The sequence below is a fragment of the Buteo buteo genome, chromosome 5 (genome assembly GCF_964188355.1).
Source record: "Buteo buteo chromosome 5, bButBut1.hap1.1, whole genome shotgun sequence".
Lineage (NCBI taxonomy): Eukaryota > Metazoa > Chordata > Aves > Accipitriformes > Accipitridae > Buteo > Buteo buteo.
In genome coordinates this window covers 40,046,284-40,061,438 of record NC_134175.1, presented here as the reverse complement: position 1 = coordinate 40,061,438, position 15,155 = coordinate 40,046,284, and the positions used below count along the sequence as shown (strand labels likewise).

The 15,155-nt window shown below is 35.4% G+C and overlaps 1 protein-coding gene across 3 annotated transcripts in view; it reads right to left on the bottom strand.

Moving 5' to 3' along the window:
• Positions 1–2,513: 2,513 nt before the first annotated feature.
• Positions 2,514–15,155, bottom strand: part of PTPN4 (protein tyrosine phosphatase non-receptor type 4) — a 120,753-nt gene continuing 108,111 nt past the window's right edge. For 2 of the 3 annotated variants that reach the window (XM_075028738.1, XM_075028737.1), the window contains 3 exons: positions 14,527–14,675; positions 11,269–11,404; positions 2,514–8,729 (listed from right to left, as the gene is read on the bottom strand). In XM_075028738.1, coding sequence (XP_074884839.1) covers positions 8,643–8,729; positions 11,269–11,404; positions 14,527–14,675 — 372 coding nt within the window. In that variant the 3' untranslated portion in view covers positions 2,514–8,642. The other variant, XM_075028736.1, reaches the window with a different exon arrangement.

The following is a 15,155-nucleotide window of genomic DNA, read 5'->3' as shown; positions in this document are numbered from 1 at the left end:
TTTGTAGTCTAACGTCCTTTGAAAATTCGAATACAGTCCACCCCCATGATCTATACTTTTACCATTTTTCTGACTTTTTGTTACTCCAGTCTAAGGGGAGAAGCCCTGCTCACTGGCATCAGCCGCAGCAAGTACAACGGGCTGTGCTTTCCTCCATTTTTTCTGAGACTGTAAATTACTCGCGTTGAAGCTAGTATCTGAGATCTCCGAACAGAAAACCTCAGGAAAAGCAGCATAAACTCTGCTTGCAAAGCATAGTGCCAGCTGACAGCGGCACCGCTCTGGTTAAACCAGCCCCAGACTCCCTCAAACGCCCAGGATAACTGGGAATTCAGCCTACGGGAAAGCAGAGACTGCAGCTTGTTGTTTGGACCGCTTTTGCTAATGGGAACACAACATTTCCCACACCCAGCTGTGAAACCCAGGCCAAGATAACCAGTCACTCACCTGCCACGCAGAGGGACTGTCGTAATGAAACACACAGCAGTACATTGCTATGGCAAAATCAGCTCCAGTGTCTGAACGTACATCCAGTTATCTTGATGTCATTTGCTGAAATGGCAAAAAAAAACCCCAAACCCAACCTGCCAGGTAATTGCCCAGTATTTGCTGATGAAGCAACAGGCTGATTTTAATGTTAAATGTGAGTTATTTTAGCACCTTTGTGTTGACAACAGAGCAATCCTCCTGCCACAAGCAGAAGGAGCAAAGCAAGCACAGGGAAAGGTGAGATTCAGGTTTGTGACTGGTATTTACTCAGGAACATAAATCACAAACCGGAAGAATTTAGATACATTTTATCAGAGGAGCAGGGCCTATGCTTGCCGTGGGTAGTCTGTCAAGAAATACAGGTGGGAGCTTGCAATAAAGTTCCCAAAGGAAAGATCCAAAATCTTATATTTAAAGGGGGGAAAAATAATTTATGTCGGAGGTTTTCAGATATCTGATGAATTCTCAGTGCAGATCAACTAACTGATCATTTGCATAACAAGGATGCTTAGTTTTTAGTGGAGATCTCCATCACAAAAACGGTAGCCTCCTTGCCATTAAGTCTACGCCAATTTCATTTTCCTATTAGACAAAGCATTCTGGAGAATTACCCGATTCTTAGAGGTTGTCCCTAAATTTTCTGCCCATCTTCAACTATTTCCTCAAATTGAGCTTCTTTCCACTCTGTCACTCACAAGCTCCCTTGTTGCCACCAAGAACTCCGTTATTCCCAGCTTCCTTTCTGTAGCTTCAGTGACTCATTTTTGCTCATTTTTGCTCTTGCTACGTCGCACCAGCCTCTTGCTACTCTTCTTGTAATTACAGTCTACTCCTTCCTCAGTATTTGCTACTCAGATACAGTCCAAATATATGCACACACCACTGTGGTTATCGGCAACTTGTCTTCTATCCAGTCTTCCTATTCCAGTTTAAACAAATCTCTTCCTACTTAATACCTCTTCTTACTTATGTTTCTCTCCTTGAATGCTTTCCCAGTAGTTTATCTTTTTGTACTTCCAATCTAAACACCTTGTCCTTACTTTGAAGTCATTAATCATTACATTAATCAGTCACATTAAGAACATATGGGTCTCTCTCTTTTCTGAGACTCTTACCCCTCCTGAGATTTTTGTCTTGCCTCTTAAGTCCTTTCACCATCTTTTCCTACTTTTGCTTTGAACATCCCCTCACATTTTGGCATCGCAAGCTTCCATCTGGAATTTTTGTTCTTCACATCAGTATTCCTCATGCCCTGTTTTGTGATCAGACTATAATACCTATTGAACACTGTCTACAAAACACTCATGGTATAAAAGATAAATAAAGAGTTATTCTTCCATTAGAGCAAAAACTGCAGTGTGTATTTTCAGGTAAAAAACTTCGGCTGATACTGTCACGCCGTTTCTGTAGCCAAGCAATTTAATTCCTGATAATTTAGCATCCTCTTCTAGTGCTAAATCCATAGGGCTGTACTTATGGTGTACAATGTCAAAAAGTAAAACATAAGATGAATATTACCTGGCATCAGAAGCGTATAGAAGTAGCATAGCAAAACTGTGTACAGTAGCAAGAAAATCACAAAAAAAAATTAAATTACTAAAGCACATCTTTATTTTGCAATTAAACAATTAAGATCCACAAGTAAACTATATATATTTTCAAGTCTGTACCTAGACAACTATTTGTCAACTCAAATTAAATATATCCACAAAATATGCATAACAGCATTTTTTCACGTAATAGAAAGAAATTTTACTTAAGACTAAAACAAGACTTGTTAAATGTTAATTAGCATATTTATCCTGGGAACTGCTGGTTTTCGGTAGAAGTTAGTGTATCATTTTAATGGCAAGAAATTTCATTTTATCAAAATGAGGACAAATACATAAGGCCCTTTAAAGCATACAGTAGCTGCATTGACAAAAGCTGAATTTATCTTCATATTGTCCAGTGTTGACCAATTTCAAGTTTCCATCATTTTCAATCAACCACCCTGGCTCTTTAGCCAAGATGTTGAGTTTAGGTTTTGTTTGTTTTGGGTTTTTTTTGTTGTTTTTTTTTTCTCCCCTTCATGTGCTTTTAAACAAATTTATAGGCAAAAGTCTACTTATGAGAAGAACCTTCCCATCCCCCCCCCATTAATAAAGATAAACAAGAGTTAGTCTAAACAACAAAAGAGCTATTCAACTCTGAGATGATTTACTTCACACTTGCAGTCCATCATTCAGCAGTATGAAACTGAGACAAAATTTGACAACAGAAAGCCACGGCTAGAAATGCAAATTAATTACCAGTAGTAACTAGCAAAAAATATTGCCACCATCTGATTGTTAATAATGATCTAAAAGTTCTTCCCTTTGTATTTACACATAGTATAGCACCTGTTACAGAAAAAAGCCCACACCTTACACAAACAGCCCTGCCAAATTGACTGGTTAAAATGGGATCACTGGTAAATGAACCAAACCAAATGGAAAACAAATCTGGATACACTGGATAAAATAAAACCTTCATCTTCTTACCTTAATTTTCCTCTAAGATTATTATGGGTTGTTACTGTGGTGCCCCAATGTACTGAGATAATTGCACTGGATCGTTTACAGTCTAGTCTTTGTGGATATATTCTAGTTAAAGAAAACAACAGCTTAATGTAAACTGTTTTACCCTTTCACTCATGTCTTAGGCCCCTGGCCTAGGAGTAAAAGGGTGACAACTTCTTTAAACTTTGTTGTGCATTATCTTTAGTTATCAAAATTCAAATAAGTTAAGTAAAAAAAAAATACTGATTTCCAGGTAATTGATCTAATGTTAAAATTAATGCTTAGCAGAAACATTTACAGTAAACATAGCTAATTTGCAGCTAGCTGAGAGAGATCACAGAGATAAATTTACAAGTACCCTGTAGTTTCTATTCGCACCTTTTTTTTTTCTTTTTTTTTATTCTCCAAATGCAAGCTTTGTATTCTTTTTAAGACAGGAAAATTGAGATGATAGAATTATTAATAACTTATTAATATCTATTTACTGCAAGTCCCTCAGAAACACATGAACAATAAACCAGAAATGGTTGGAACAATAGAAAGCATTCGTACCAGGGTGTAATCCAAATCATCTCTGTACAGAAACCCATTAAGCATCTCTCTCCAAACCCAATTTATTTTGCCCAATAGTTCAGTCAGTAGTAAGCATGAGATAAAGTGCTACTATTCAAACATCAAAACACTTTGAAAAAAATTATCCTTTAAAATGTGTAAGCTTGCTAAATACGAAATAACACAACCAACAAACTGTCAGCCAGTCTGTGAAACCATAGTTCATGCTATAGCAGACTAGAATGATAGATATTTTACTGGCAATTTTTTTTTTTTAAATGAGGCTACTGGTTCAAAGAAATCAAAAAGTCCAAATTTTTTTAATTGAAAATTTCAGCATTTTTTTTAAAAGTGATTTATCTCAAATTTTTACCACTGAGGTCTCAATAAGCAAAACATGCCAAAGCCAACAGCTGGAGTTTACAGCTTATGTACCAGTTAAAAACCTGTAGCTGGAGAAGCCCTACAAACTGAAAAGATGCACAGTCGTGGTAGCAGCCAGCACAGAGGTAAAATCCAGTGATAACAAACTGGCCTCCTTTGCAGACTGCTAAACCAAAAAAAAAAAAAAAAAAAAAAAAAAAAAATCAGTTTCCATTTATAACTGCAGTGGGATAACAGAGACTGGACAGAACAGTTACACTGAAACAAACAAACCATTTTCTCCTTACAACAGCTTCCCAATCACCACTAATTATAATCCCTGCAACTTCATGCAAGATCCACGTCTAATCAGTGAATATGTTTTTACCAGATTTTGATATTGGATCCTAGCACTCAAAGTAGCAAAGGAAAAGGGCTTTTCCAGTCTCAAGACAAAAGATGGGTACTTAAACTAGCAAATACACCCAGCCAACCAGGGACCTAAGATTTGAGCTACAGAAAGACTACAAATGACATTAGAGGGCACCATTCCTGTACTTTGTGGAAGTCCAAATATGCAAAATTTTAATTTGGACCATAACCCAATCCCTCCCTGTATCCTCAGGGCTGAGGGTCTTGAAGATTGCCTGCAGAGTGGCCCTACAGTCAAAACGACAGCAAACATACTGGACAACCTGCTTTCACTTGGAAATTGGTGGATCTGTAGAGCTTTTCATGCTCATGCTAATTCCCTGAGCCATCAAACATCGCCCACACACCTGCACACACACTGCAGAAGCATAAAAATATCACATAATTCAGCTCCACAGCATACCTGGAGCTCCAGCACCTCTATGCCAGACTTCCCCTACTTCCCGTCTCCCTGGGCAGTGCAACCGCAGCAGGTCCACTGCGTTTTGGCCCTTCCACGGGCAGCACGAAGCTTTTTTGGAAGGTCTCCATGGGAAGTTGACGGCTACACGGGTTCCATAACAAACTCCTCATGTTCCTTAATCTCCCAACTGCTTTCTCACCCTTTCTCTAATAGATGGTGTGCCAGACTGTAATCAGATATTCTAGAAGAAGTGTTATTGCTTTATCTATATGGGACATAAGCTTTTAACAGAGAAATGTGGAAGAACTGTCAGCTAGCATTAAATGTAGTGAGAAAAAAAAAATCAGGCTTTCTCTTTTTCATAACTGGGAGAGAAAATATAAAAATGAAATGCATAAAAGCAGTATTTTACTGCGTAAGATTTGCAAGTTATTTAAAATACCAAATGCTTCCAAATTCAGGATAAATGAATTCTTCAGCTCTCAGTTACCTGGTATATCTAAAGCAGTATTTCTCAAAGTGGATTGGCTGACAATCTGTAGGTAGTTTATTAAAACAATACCTGCATCTTATTTCATATTTAGCAAAAATAAAAAATGCCCCCCAAACACTCAAAGCCCCTGCTAGAGCCCCGTGTCTTTCTACTGAAAAACCCCCTTCAAATCCACTTTAAAAAAAAGAGATGGTAGTGGTAGTTTTCAATCTGAACCTAAAAGGAAAACACAAGTCCTAACATTATACATTGGCACAAAATTGTCATAATATTGCTCTTACTTACAATGAAAACTTTTTTTTTTTTAAACTGGATTTGTATCATGGAAGTGTTACAAACATACTCTTTCCCACACCCGCCCAACATTTCTCCTAATCAAATGGTATGAAAATAATTATTCATAAAATCCAACAGTCATAACACCAATCACGTATAGGTCTATAGGTCATTATGTCCGAAAGATACATTCATGTTTTGTACAGCATGAAACATACAAAAACTTCTTTAAAAAAGTCTTAAGGATGATACAGATCTTCATAACCCAAAGTAAAATATTTAGCAGTTTTACTTTTTTTTGGCCATATAAAAATATTTTAAAGGCCATTTATACCACAACAGGTAGAAATATTGGAACGAATTACTTATTGTGCAGAAAGGCTTCAATGCTATTCTCCTTCCCAATCAGTTTTTGGTTACCACTATCCTGGCTTTGGAGAAGCCAAAAAAACAATGAGTCACTGATGGCCAATTTTCTAAGAATAGTTACTTTGTTCCAATTTTTTTCCCAGTGCAACTAGTTAATACAATATAAATCAGCTTAAGTCAGTGCAGAGGAAGATTTTGAAGAGACCTATTATTCTTGCCTGTGTTTGTAATCAAAACAGTAATGACAGATGACCAATAAATATCCCACACTTAATTGTGGTATAAATGGGTCTTTTGAACTCAAACTGCTTTGGCAACTTTACATAAGAATATTTAAATATGTGACATACCAACACTATATAATGTTGTTATAAACCCCATTTCTGATTTCCCTCAGAAAAAAAAGGGTAAATGCTATTTTCATTTACAAATTGGCTATGAAGAAAATTTATTTCAATATAATGGATGAATTATTTTAATTTTTAGACATTAAGTGCTGAGTTTAAAATAACCTTCCAACTAGCCAGCATCTCAGCTAATAATCTTGTCTCACATGTAAGTTAAAGCTTATACTTTCCTAACAAAGAATTTTCTTGTTGCAAATGGCTTAAAATAAAACTGAGATTAAAGCTACCTTATTACTCTTTTTTCAGTTTATCAGATCCAGAGATTCTTATAAGATTCATTTTTCACTGAGGGATAATATTGATTTAAACATCAAATCTAGAAATATAAGTAACAGGGCCACAGGCCACCTAATATTATTTTGCTTTCTAAAAATATTTAAAACTCTATCTTCCATTTGGCATTGTGGTTCACGTTTATTACTAAGTCACAAGCCAGGATTTCACTTTGCCTGAATCCCTTTTCACTTAATAGTTCATAGCTGATCTCTTTCAAATGTCCATAGAACACAGTTTATTATATAATATAATTCTTCAATAGTTAAAAATTATTTAGCGTAGAACTTTCCATTTTAATTCTATGCTCTATATAGCTTACAACAAAATTTACTGGATAAACATTTTCAGGAAACCAATACAATAAATTAAAACTTTTAAATAGAGGGCACAAAGTTATGTTGTCACAGGGCAGTCAAAGAAGTGACTGATTTTTTTTTTCTTACAGTATATTACACTGGATACCTTACTTCTGACTTGGTTTCTCCTATACTGGAAAAATATTAAAAAACTGGGACATTTATGTATCTTTAGAATGAGCTCAGATACTGTATCAGACAGACATTTCTTACAAATCTTCTACCTACTTAAATAAGAAGCAACCCATACCAACTGGAACAATTTTTGTGCAAGCGAAACAGAAGGTGACCGGAGTCATCATGGAATTAAAATAAAGTTCTGGGACAACTTCATACTGTTCTCCTCCCTTTCCCCCACCAAACAAAAATAAAAAAAAAAAAAGGCAGACCTGTACGAACATGGCTTGAAATCAACTATGAGGACTTAAAAAGTAATTTGTTAGCAGATAATGGAATTAAATCACATCTGACCGTAAGTTCAACTTCATTATCAGTGCTATTAAAGAGTTAATGTTCTAATCGAGTAAGACAGCTATTGTCAATAAAAGGATAAAACAAAGTATCAGCTTCTAATTACCTACCAGCATTTCATAGTAAGCTGCTAGTAAGTTACTAGTTAGAAGGAATGAAGGAATGTGTCAGATTTTTCACATAATTACAACACAGCAGCATACAATGCTCATTCATTAAGTTGGCAGAGGTGCTCTTGCTACCGGGAGTAGCACGCAGGTACTTGTATAAGGAAAGAGGGAATGGTATTTCCATGACCCCTTGCGGTAACACATTCCAAGCACCAAGGGCCGTTTTTAAAATCTGAACCCGTTAAGATAAATACGACAGGACAATACCACCCCCACAGAATCATGAGTGCCTTTCACTGGATGTACGCTGTAAGTCTCAAGGCACTTAAGGGGTTAAGACATAATGCATGCACTAGTTCCCATCACGTAATCTTAAGTCACACGAATCAGAATACACCAGTGTATGACACACAAGCTGTGTCAAAGAAATGCTGTTTATTTTTTTTTTTTTAATTTTTTATTGTTATTATTTTGTACAAGATGCTGGTAAGTGGGCACTATGCAGCTACTGCTGGGTTAACACAGACGCCAGCTTTCCTCTAACAACCAGCTGGTCTCTAGTAAGGGTGTAGGACAAAGTGTGCTGCATCAGTAGGCAGTGTGTAACTATCTAGTATCGGCAATATTGCTAATGTTGTAAAAAACAAAACAGTGAGAGTCTGTACATAGTAAATAAACCTAGCACTGGAAAAAGACCATGGCTTAGTGTATTTTTTCATTTGTTTTTCATTTTAAGAGACATGGGTGTAAAACAGAGTGAAATAATTCCAAGCCTTGTTTGTAGCAATTCAACCAGAAGCGCAGTATATGGCACTACCATGAAATATCGTAGATTACCCTGAACACAATTAGTTCTTTCAGTTTATGGTTTGTTTGGAGCAAAGCATGAAAATAAAGTCTTCAAACAGATGAAGGTTAGAAGAGTTTCAGAGACTGATTTTGTTTCAACGTAAAGTGCAACAGTGCTGAAGTTTTCAAAGTCCTTTGTCAATTCTTTGCTGTACTTCACTATCATTTCCTGCAAGCAGTATTATGGCACAAAGAATGCTGCCAGTTCATTATAGAGGACAGGATTCCTCAATTGATATCCTAGGTTTTTTGCTCTTTACTTATGCAGTGATGCTTGTAAAGGTTTAATAAATCCTTCTTCATATACCTTCAAAATAGCTTCACATACAAATCTGTATTGACTCTGAAAAGGAAAGTAGATTCAGTAATTGAACCATGTCATTTGGAAGCAGAAAAAGCCTCTAAGATAGCCCCATCCCATTCTCTTGACAGGCCAAGAACTGTGCTTCAAAGTTAGTTTAGGAAACGCAAAACAACAGGAACTTTATATTAGAACATCTTGTTTCACAACAGAATAATGGGATGAACAGCACTTTGAAATATATACCAAAAGTCATACCCACAAAACCTGTACTATTATTACAACATCACCTATTTAGTAATTTTCTGCTCTTCATTTCATTGCTAAAGTTTCACTGATCTGAGGTTTCCATGCACTTGGATTTAGAAGCTATAGTTTCAAAGGACTTGCATTAATTCTGGCATGTTACTGGCACCTTCCTCTCGGAATTTGATAAAAAAAAGAAAATTGTTTCATGTTTTAAAAAGCCAGAACTCCAATTTCTTAAAATTATGTAATGTCTAACTCTGCAATGCATTCAATTCTAGCACCTGCATTCATAGAGGCCATTTAAACAAACAGTAGTTAAAAAACCCAACAATAATCAAATTAGAATATAATGAAAATAAAATGAAGTAAAATCACTGTTTTGTAAAGTATCACAACTAACAATGAATACTGCATAATGATGTAATATGCTGGTCAGAAAGCCAGCATGCCTGCCTTTTCAGTGTCATGGAATATCCCTCTCTATGCAGTAATTAGTGATGTCAGATCTTAAATGGGCACGGTAACAGATTTAGTAATAGAATCATTATTTACTGTATTGTTGCATGTATATTAAAATAGTTAAATTTATACATATTTGTGTAAAATACTTATTTTTCTTCCAGTGCTCCTCCCTGAAGGAGATTCTGAACTCTCCTCACACAGTACATGCAGCAGGCACCCATGCATAGGGCCATCTTGTGGACACTGAGTGAATCTTTTAAGATACACAAGATCAGGAAGAGCATGCCAAAGGAGAAATTATAATAGCTAGTGTTTATGAAATCTTAAAAAAAAAAACAACCCAACACTTCAAGTCTTCTATTATCCCTTCTCCTTCTGATGCAGTAAACTCCTGCGTTTCAATGAAGCTTGAAAATTCTGGTTTCTCTAAGAAAAATGAGAAGACCAGAAGGTATTTAGCACATGCCATGAAAAAATATAGTTAAAACACTTACCACTGCACCTCCTACCTTTACTAATAAAACTCTCTTCCTCTCTATGTATGCTAGAGAGATATACTATTCATACTGTATAGTCATCACAAACAGCAAGAGCCATCCTTTATTATTTGTCATGTATCATCATCTTCCTCATCCTTCCTGTGCTAGCTAAATAATATAACTTTTTTTTTAGTGGAACATGAATACTGGACAGCTGCACTGAATGATAGTTGACCTAAAAATGGAGGCCCATATATACTTTTTGTCAGTCTGAATACTCTCTGAAGAACACAAAAAGTTTATTCAAACTTGGTTAGAGGAACAGCAGTAGGGACATTAAAATTACTACAATGAGAACTACCTTCAGGTAACTATGGGAGAGATTCGATACTGGATCTAATGCCTTTTATCCATCAAAATACTTTCTCTTTAAACGCTGTATACTATGAGTAAAACTATACAACTGATCACTGATTAAAAAAAACCAAAAAATCTGGAACTGGTCAAATGCTTGGAACGACCAAGAGTCTGAGCCTTTTTTTTTTTTTTGAAAGACAACACAACTCAAGATTGTGACCCTTTTAAGGTATTTTCTAAAAATGTAAACACAAACTGCTCTCAGAGATACACAAAACACCTGACTGATACAAAAAAAAAGTTTCTAAATCTGTTCTAAAACTTCTACAATTCTGAAATATAATACATTAAAGCAACACCGCAATTATCTCAAAAACCCCCAAACATTATAGATCCAGAAAAAATTCTAGCATCTTAAGATACATCAAATGTGAAGAAAGCACCAAAAGAATCCTGGTAGCAGGTTACTTTTTTTAGACTAAATACACTTAAAATTACTTTGATATATCTCACATCAGATTTAATTACACTGTTTTAAAAAAATATTATTTCTCTGTTTACTTCCCTTTAATTGAGTCACTACAGGGCAGAGTTAAGGCTTGTTTTCATTATAACTAAGGCAACATAAAATCAATTAATTGCATCACTGAAGGTTCTTCTTGCATGTCTTGGATCTTTCTGTGTTTACCTTTTATACTACTCCCATTCTTAACACCTGGAATAAGGCTCCTGCCTTCTCCACTGGGTAATTTTTACACTCCTGAAAATTGGCTCTTTTTGACATTAATTGCCAGGTATCCCTGAAACAGATGCTGCTTTTTCCAAGTTTTCTTTGTAGAAATTTAAAGAATTGTTCCTTTCCAACAGCCTTAGCAATTTATTCCTGCCTGAAGCCAAGGCTACAGCTACACTGGGTAAAGGTGACCTCTTTGCAGTATGATCAACAGCTAGTATATTAAAAATCCATCTAATGATATGACTAGATAATAGGAAATTATTCTTCTGCAACACAGAACAGCAAGTATGATACTCACAGGTGTTTGGATCATCATGGCTCTTTGATCTCTCATGGTTCTTACAATATCTAATGGATAAACAGGCTGATTGCACTCAATTAGACACATAGCTGTCTCCATAGTGATAAGAACTCCTGTCCGTCCAATTCCAGCACTGAAAAAACCAACAAAAATCCCAAAATGGAAAATGAAACAAAGTGTCTGTAATATAGTTCATACTTAAAGATCTTCCTTCTCAAGGATTCTCATGACTGATCGTTATGATTCCCATACTATTAGGGCAGGGGTTAGACAGATTGTGTCTATGTCACTGGAAGACTCCATCCTGCCTGACCAGAGCAAAAAACAATCAGTGCAGAATTGTCAGTCCTTTGAAGACGGACTGTCCTAACCCAGCCATTCATTTGAGCAGAATTTACAAACAGATATTTATTCAGATCATATTATAAACCATACTAATATCTAGATGATAACAAAACACAGAGATACCTAGCATACACTGTGCACTTTGTGTCAATTTGACCATTACTGGAATGATGGGCTGATTTGATAAAACCATGTTTATGTTCTTGAAGTGATCCATAGCTCCATATTTCAGCATAAGGAATAGAACAATTACTAGAAGCCTCTGGAGGATGAAAATAATGATAATTTTCTTGATATTAAATAGTACAAGAGATCTAACTTGTGTCGATTGAAAAGGAATATGTAATAGCAATCCCTTTCAAGACAAGAAAGAACCACAACATATATGTCTCAGAATGGCAAAATTGTTGAGAGCTTACATGAATCATCTTTTGCTTAAAACGAAAACCAATCTAAAGATTTATCTGCATTGTTTTACATATACATATACTTTTCCACAAGTAGTAATCCTCAAAGACTGAATATTTAACCTTCAACTTGATAATCAGCTTCAAATTCAAATTTTCCATGTTCAAGAAAATTATGTTGCACTTTTGAAATAGAAAACCAATGTTTCTCCATGTTTGAATACAGGATCAAATCCACATTTTCAAATGTCAGCATTATCTCAGCTCATACAACTAGTGTTTCAGTCAAAAAATGAAAGTGTTTTCTTCCAAATTAGTTAATATAAACATTCCAAACTTTGAAACTTAATTGTTCTGATTTTGAAGCATAACTTCAAATTAAGTCTGGCCAAACTACTACTTTAAATCTTTGCCCAGAAGGTGGCATTAAAGCTACTATATATTTCAGTGATGTCATGAGAATTTTATGACAAGATGTAAATGTGCTGGTTATATAAAATTATTCAATAACATTTTATATTTCTAGAATTTATACATATAGAAGTTATATGCAGAATACTTTATGAAATCCAGGCAGGAACCGTATCTGTCAAAGAACCTAATGACTCATTTTACAACTTCAAAAGATTCAGAGAAGAGCAACACAACAATGGGAAGTGTGATAGTTTCCATATAGTACATATCAGGTAGGCTAGGACTCTGTAGCTTGGAAAAAGAAATCATTGACTGATGGAGGGGAACACTGAGACAGGACATGAAAATCACTGAGACAGGACGTGAAAATCATGAAGGGCACAGACAGGATGGGTGTCTCACCATTTCACCTAGAACAAAAGTTAGAAACTGTTCAACTAAACAAGTAGGAGCCTTGTAAAAATAAAAACAAACCCATGAACACAAGCTTGGAAACTAGTGTTGTAAGTAGTCCAACATAACAAAAACCTTTCCTATTTCTTAAGGTTTTTTTGTTGCTTTACAATCTCTCTGCTTTTTTTGGTTTTGTTTTTAAACTACTATTGTACAAAAGAAAAGTCTGCTGGTTGGATCCCCCACACCAAAGCTGGTGGCTTAGTTCTGAAAACAAGTTTCACCATTTTGTTGCACTAATGCCTTGTGCTATTATACTGAACAGATGTTAAAAATAGTGTGCACAACATATGGAGGAACACCTGGGCTCCTTCAGCTTGACTCACTAGTGGAATATGGTTATACTTCCTAACAGGCCAATTAAGTAACTTATGTTGAACTCTGATATTCCTTCTCTTTTCTTCTGTGAAACATAAAACTGTTACAGATGTTGGTATTGAAATTATCAGTGTGGAGCTGAATAGATTCCGCATTGAGATGAATAAAACTGTTCATAGTCTCCAAAATTGTTGTTCCAGTGTCTCTGCAGACTTGCACACTTTATATTGTAAAAGTTGTATTTGGCTGATATTTTCACTATTTGTTCACAACTGTATCAACCAAAAGTGTATCAATAATGGAAGTTGAGGAACAATATAATTCAAGACAGTGGCATCCTGGTACTGCTTTCCCTAGTTAACAAGATTCATCCTGACCAGCATAAAGCAGAAGAGAAAGCAAAGCCAATTATATACAATTTCTTATACACAAAGTGTTAAAAAGAGAAAACATTTTTCTTTCATCTTCTTTACTAACTGTCTAGTTTGCTAGTCTTAAAATTTATTTTATTGCTTAAACCTCTCAGCTTCTCTTTGAAACAGGAACGATGCACACCTGACTCAGGAACACTGACTGCGAAGTATTCAGGAATTTAGAGATCCAATTTTATTCACAGAACTGCTCACCAAGAATTGGTATAGCACATGTTTATTTGAAGACATTTTGTATTATGCATTATTATAGTTTACTAATTAGATATTTTAAAGGATTAAGATTTTGAAATTTACTATAGGAATGTAGAATGCTATTAAAAACTATTGCACAAGAAAAACAAAAACCACATTTCATGTGTACATAAAAATCTGAGTAACAGAGTTCACTTAATTCATGACAGAAGTGAATTGTTGAGAAAAATGTGTCATCTTAATGTATGTATCAAACTATCGTGTAGCTTAAGACTGCAGACTTGAGAGAAAGTGTCTTTTATTTGATCATTGCATATGCCACCCATGTTTCCTGCTATAGATTATTTACACAGCTATTCTGGAGCTTTGTAGAATAGTCACCATAAGGAATAGGTTCTTAAGTTCTTTTGCCATTTCCCTGAATTATTATATAGACTGTTAGCACAAGCATTTAAACTGTAAACAAAACAAAAACCCCCCAAACGACAAAACCTCTGCACAGATCACTCAAAATTTTACTTATTGAAACGTGATTACAATTTTTATGTAATTGTTTAATATAAACGTTGAGTTCTCCCGTCATCCCCAAAGCAGATACAATTAAATGTTTATTTCAGCAACAAAACACAGAAAAGCTATTCAATGATAAATAAGTTCACTTTGATGACTTAAGTTGGAAAAAAAATGGATACCTGCAATGAACAACAACAGGTTCTTCTCTGCCAGCCCTCTTCTTTCGCACAAGACACACAAAATCTAGGAAATCGCTGGAATCATCAGGAACCCCATGATCAGGCCATGCTATATACTGGATTTGGGTTAGTTGGCGGCTTTCCTCTTTCTAATCATGAAACACAAAGTTTATTCAAGGGTAATTCAGGTCCCATGGAAAAAAAAAAAGGCAGTAATAATAATAATAAAAAAAATAAATGGTACATTTACAGCAACTAGTACCCGTAATAAAAGTGGCTTCAGGCAAGTAGCAGCATTTTATTAGTGTAAATCATTGCTCATCCTGGATTTTATAATTACATTTTTTTTCTTAAAAACAAAAAGGGCAATCCACAGATGTTTGCATCTTCAACAGGTTAAAAAAATTACATGCCATGTAATAGCAAAGCAGTTCAAGGATACCAATGATCTATCTGAATGCTAGATGTACAAGAAGGTGGTCCAATTTTTAGCAAAACAAATTTAACAGAAAGAGGTACTACCTTACTAGATCAAATGACAGAACTTGGGCAGGGTGGGGAGAGGCACGACTTTCAGACATAAAAGCTTTCCTTCAGGCCCCTTGTGAACAGCAGCATTGTTTTGGCTT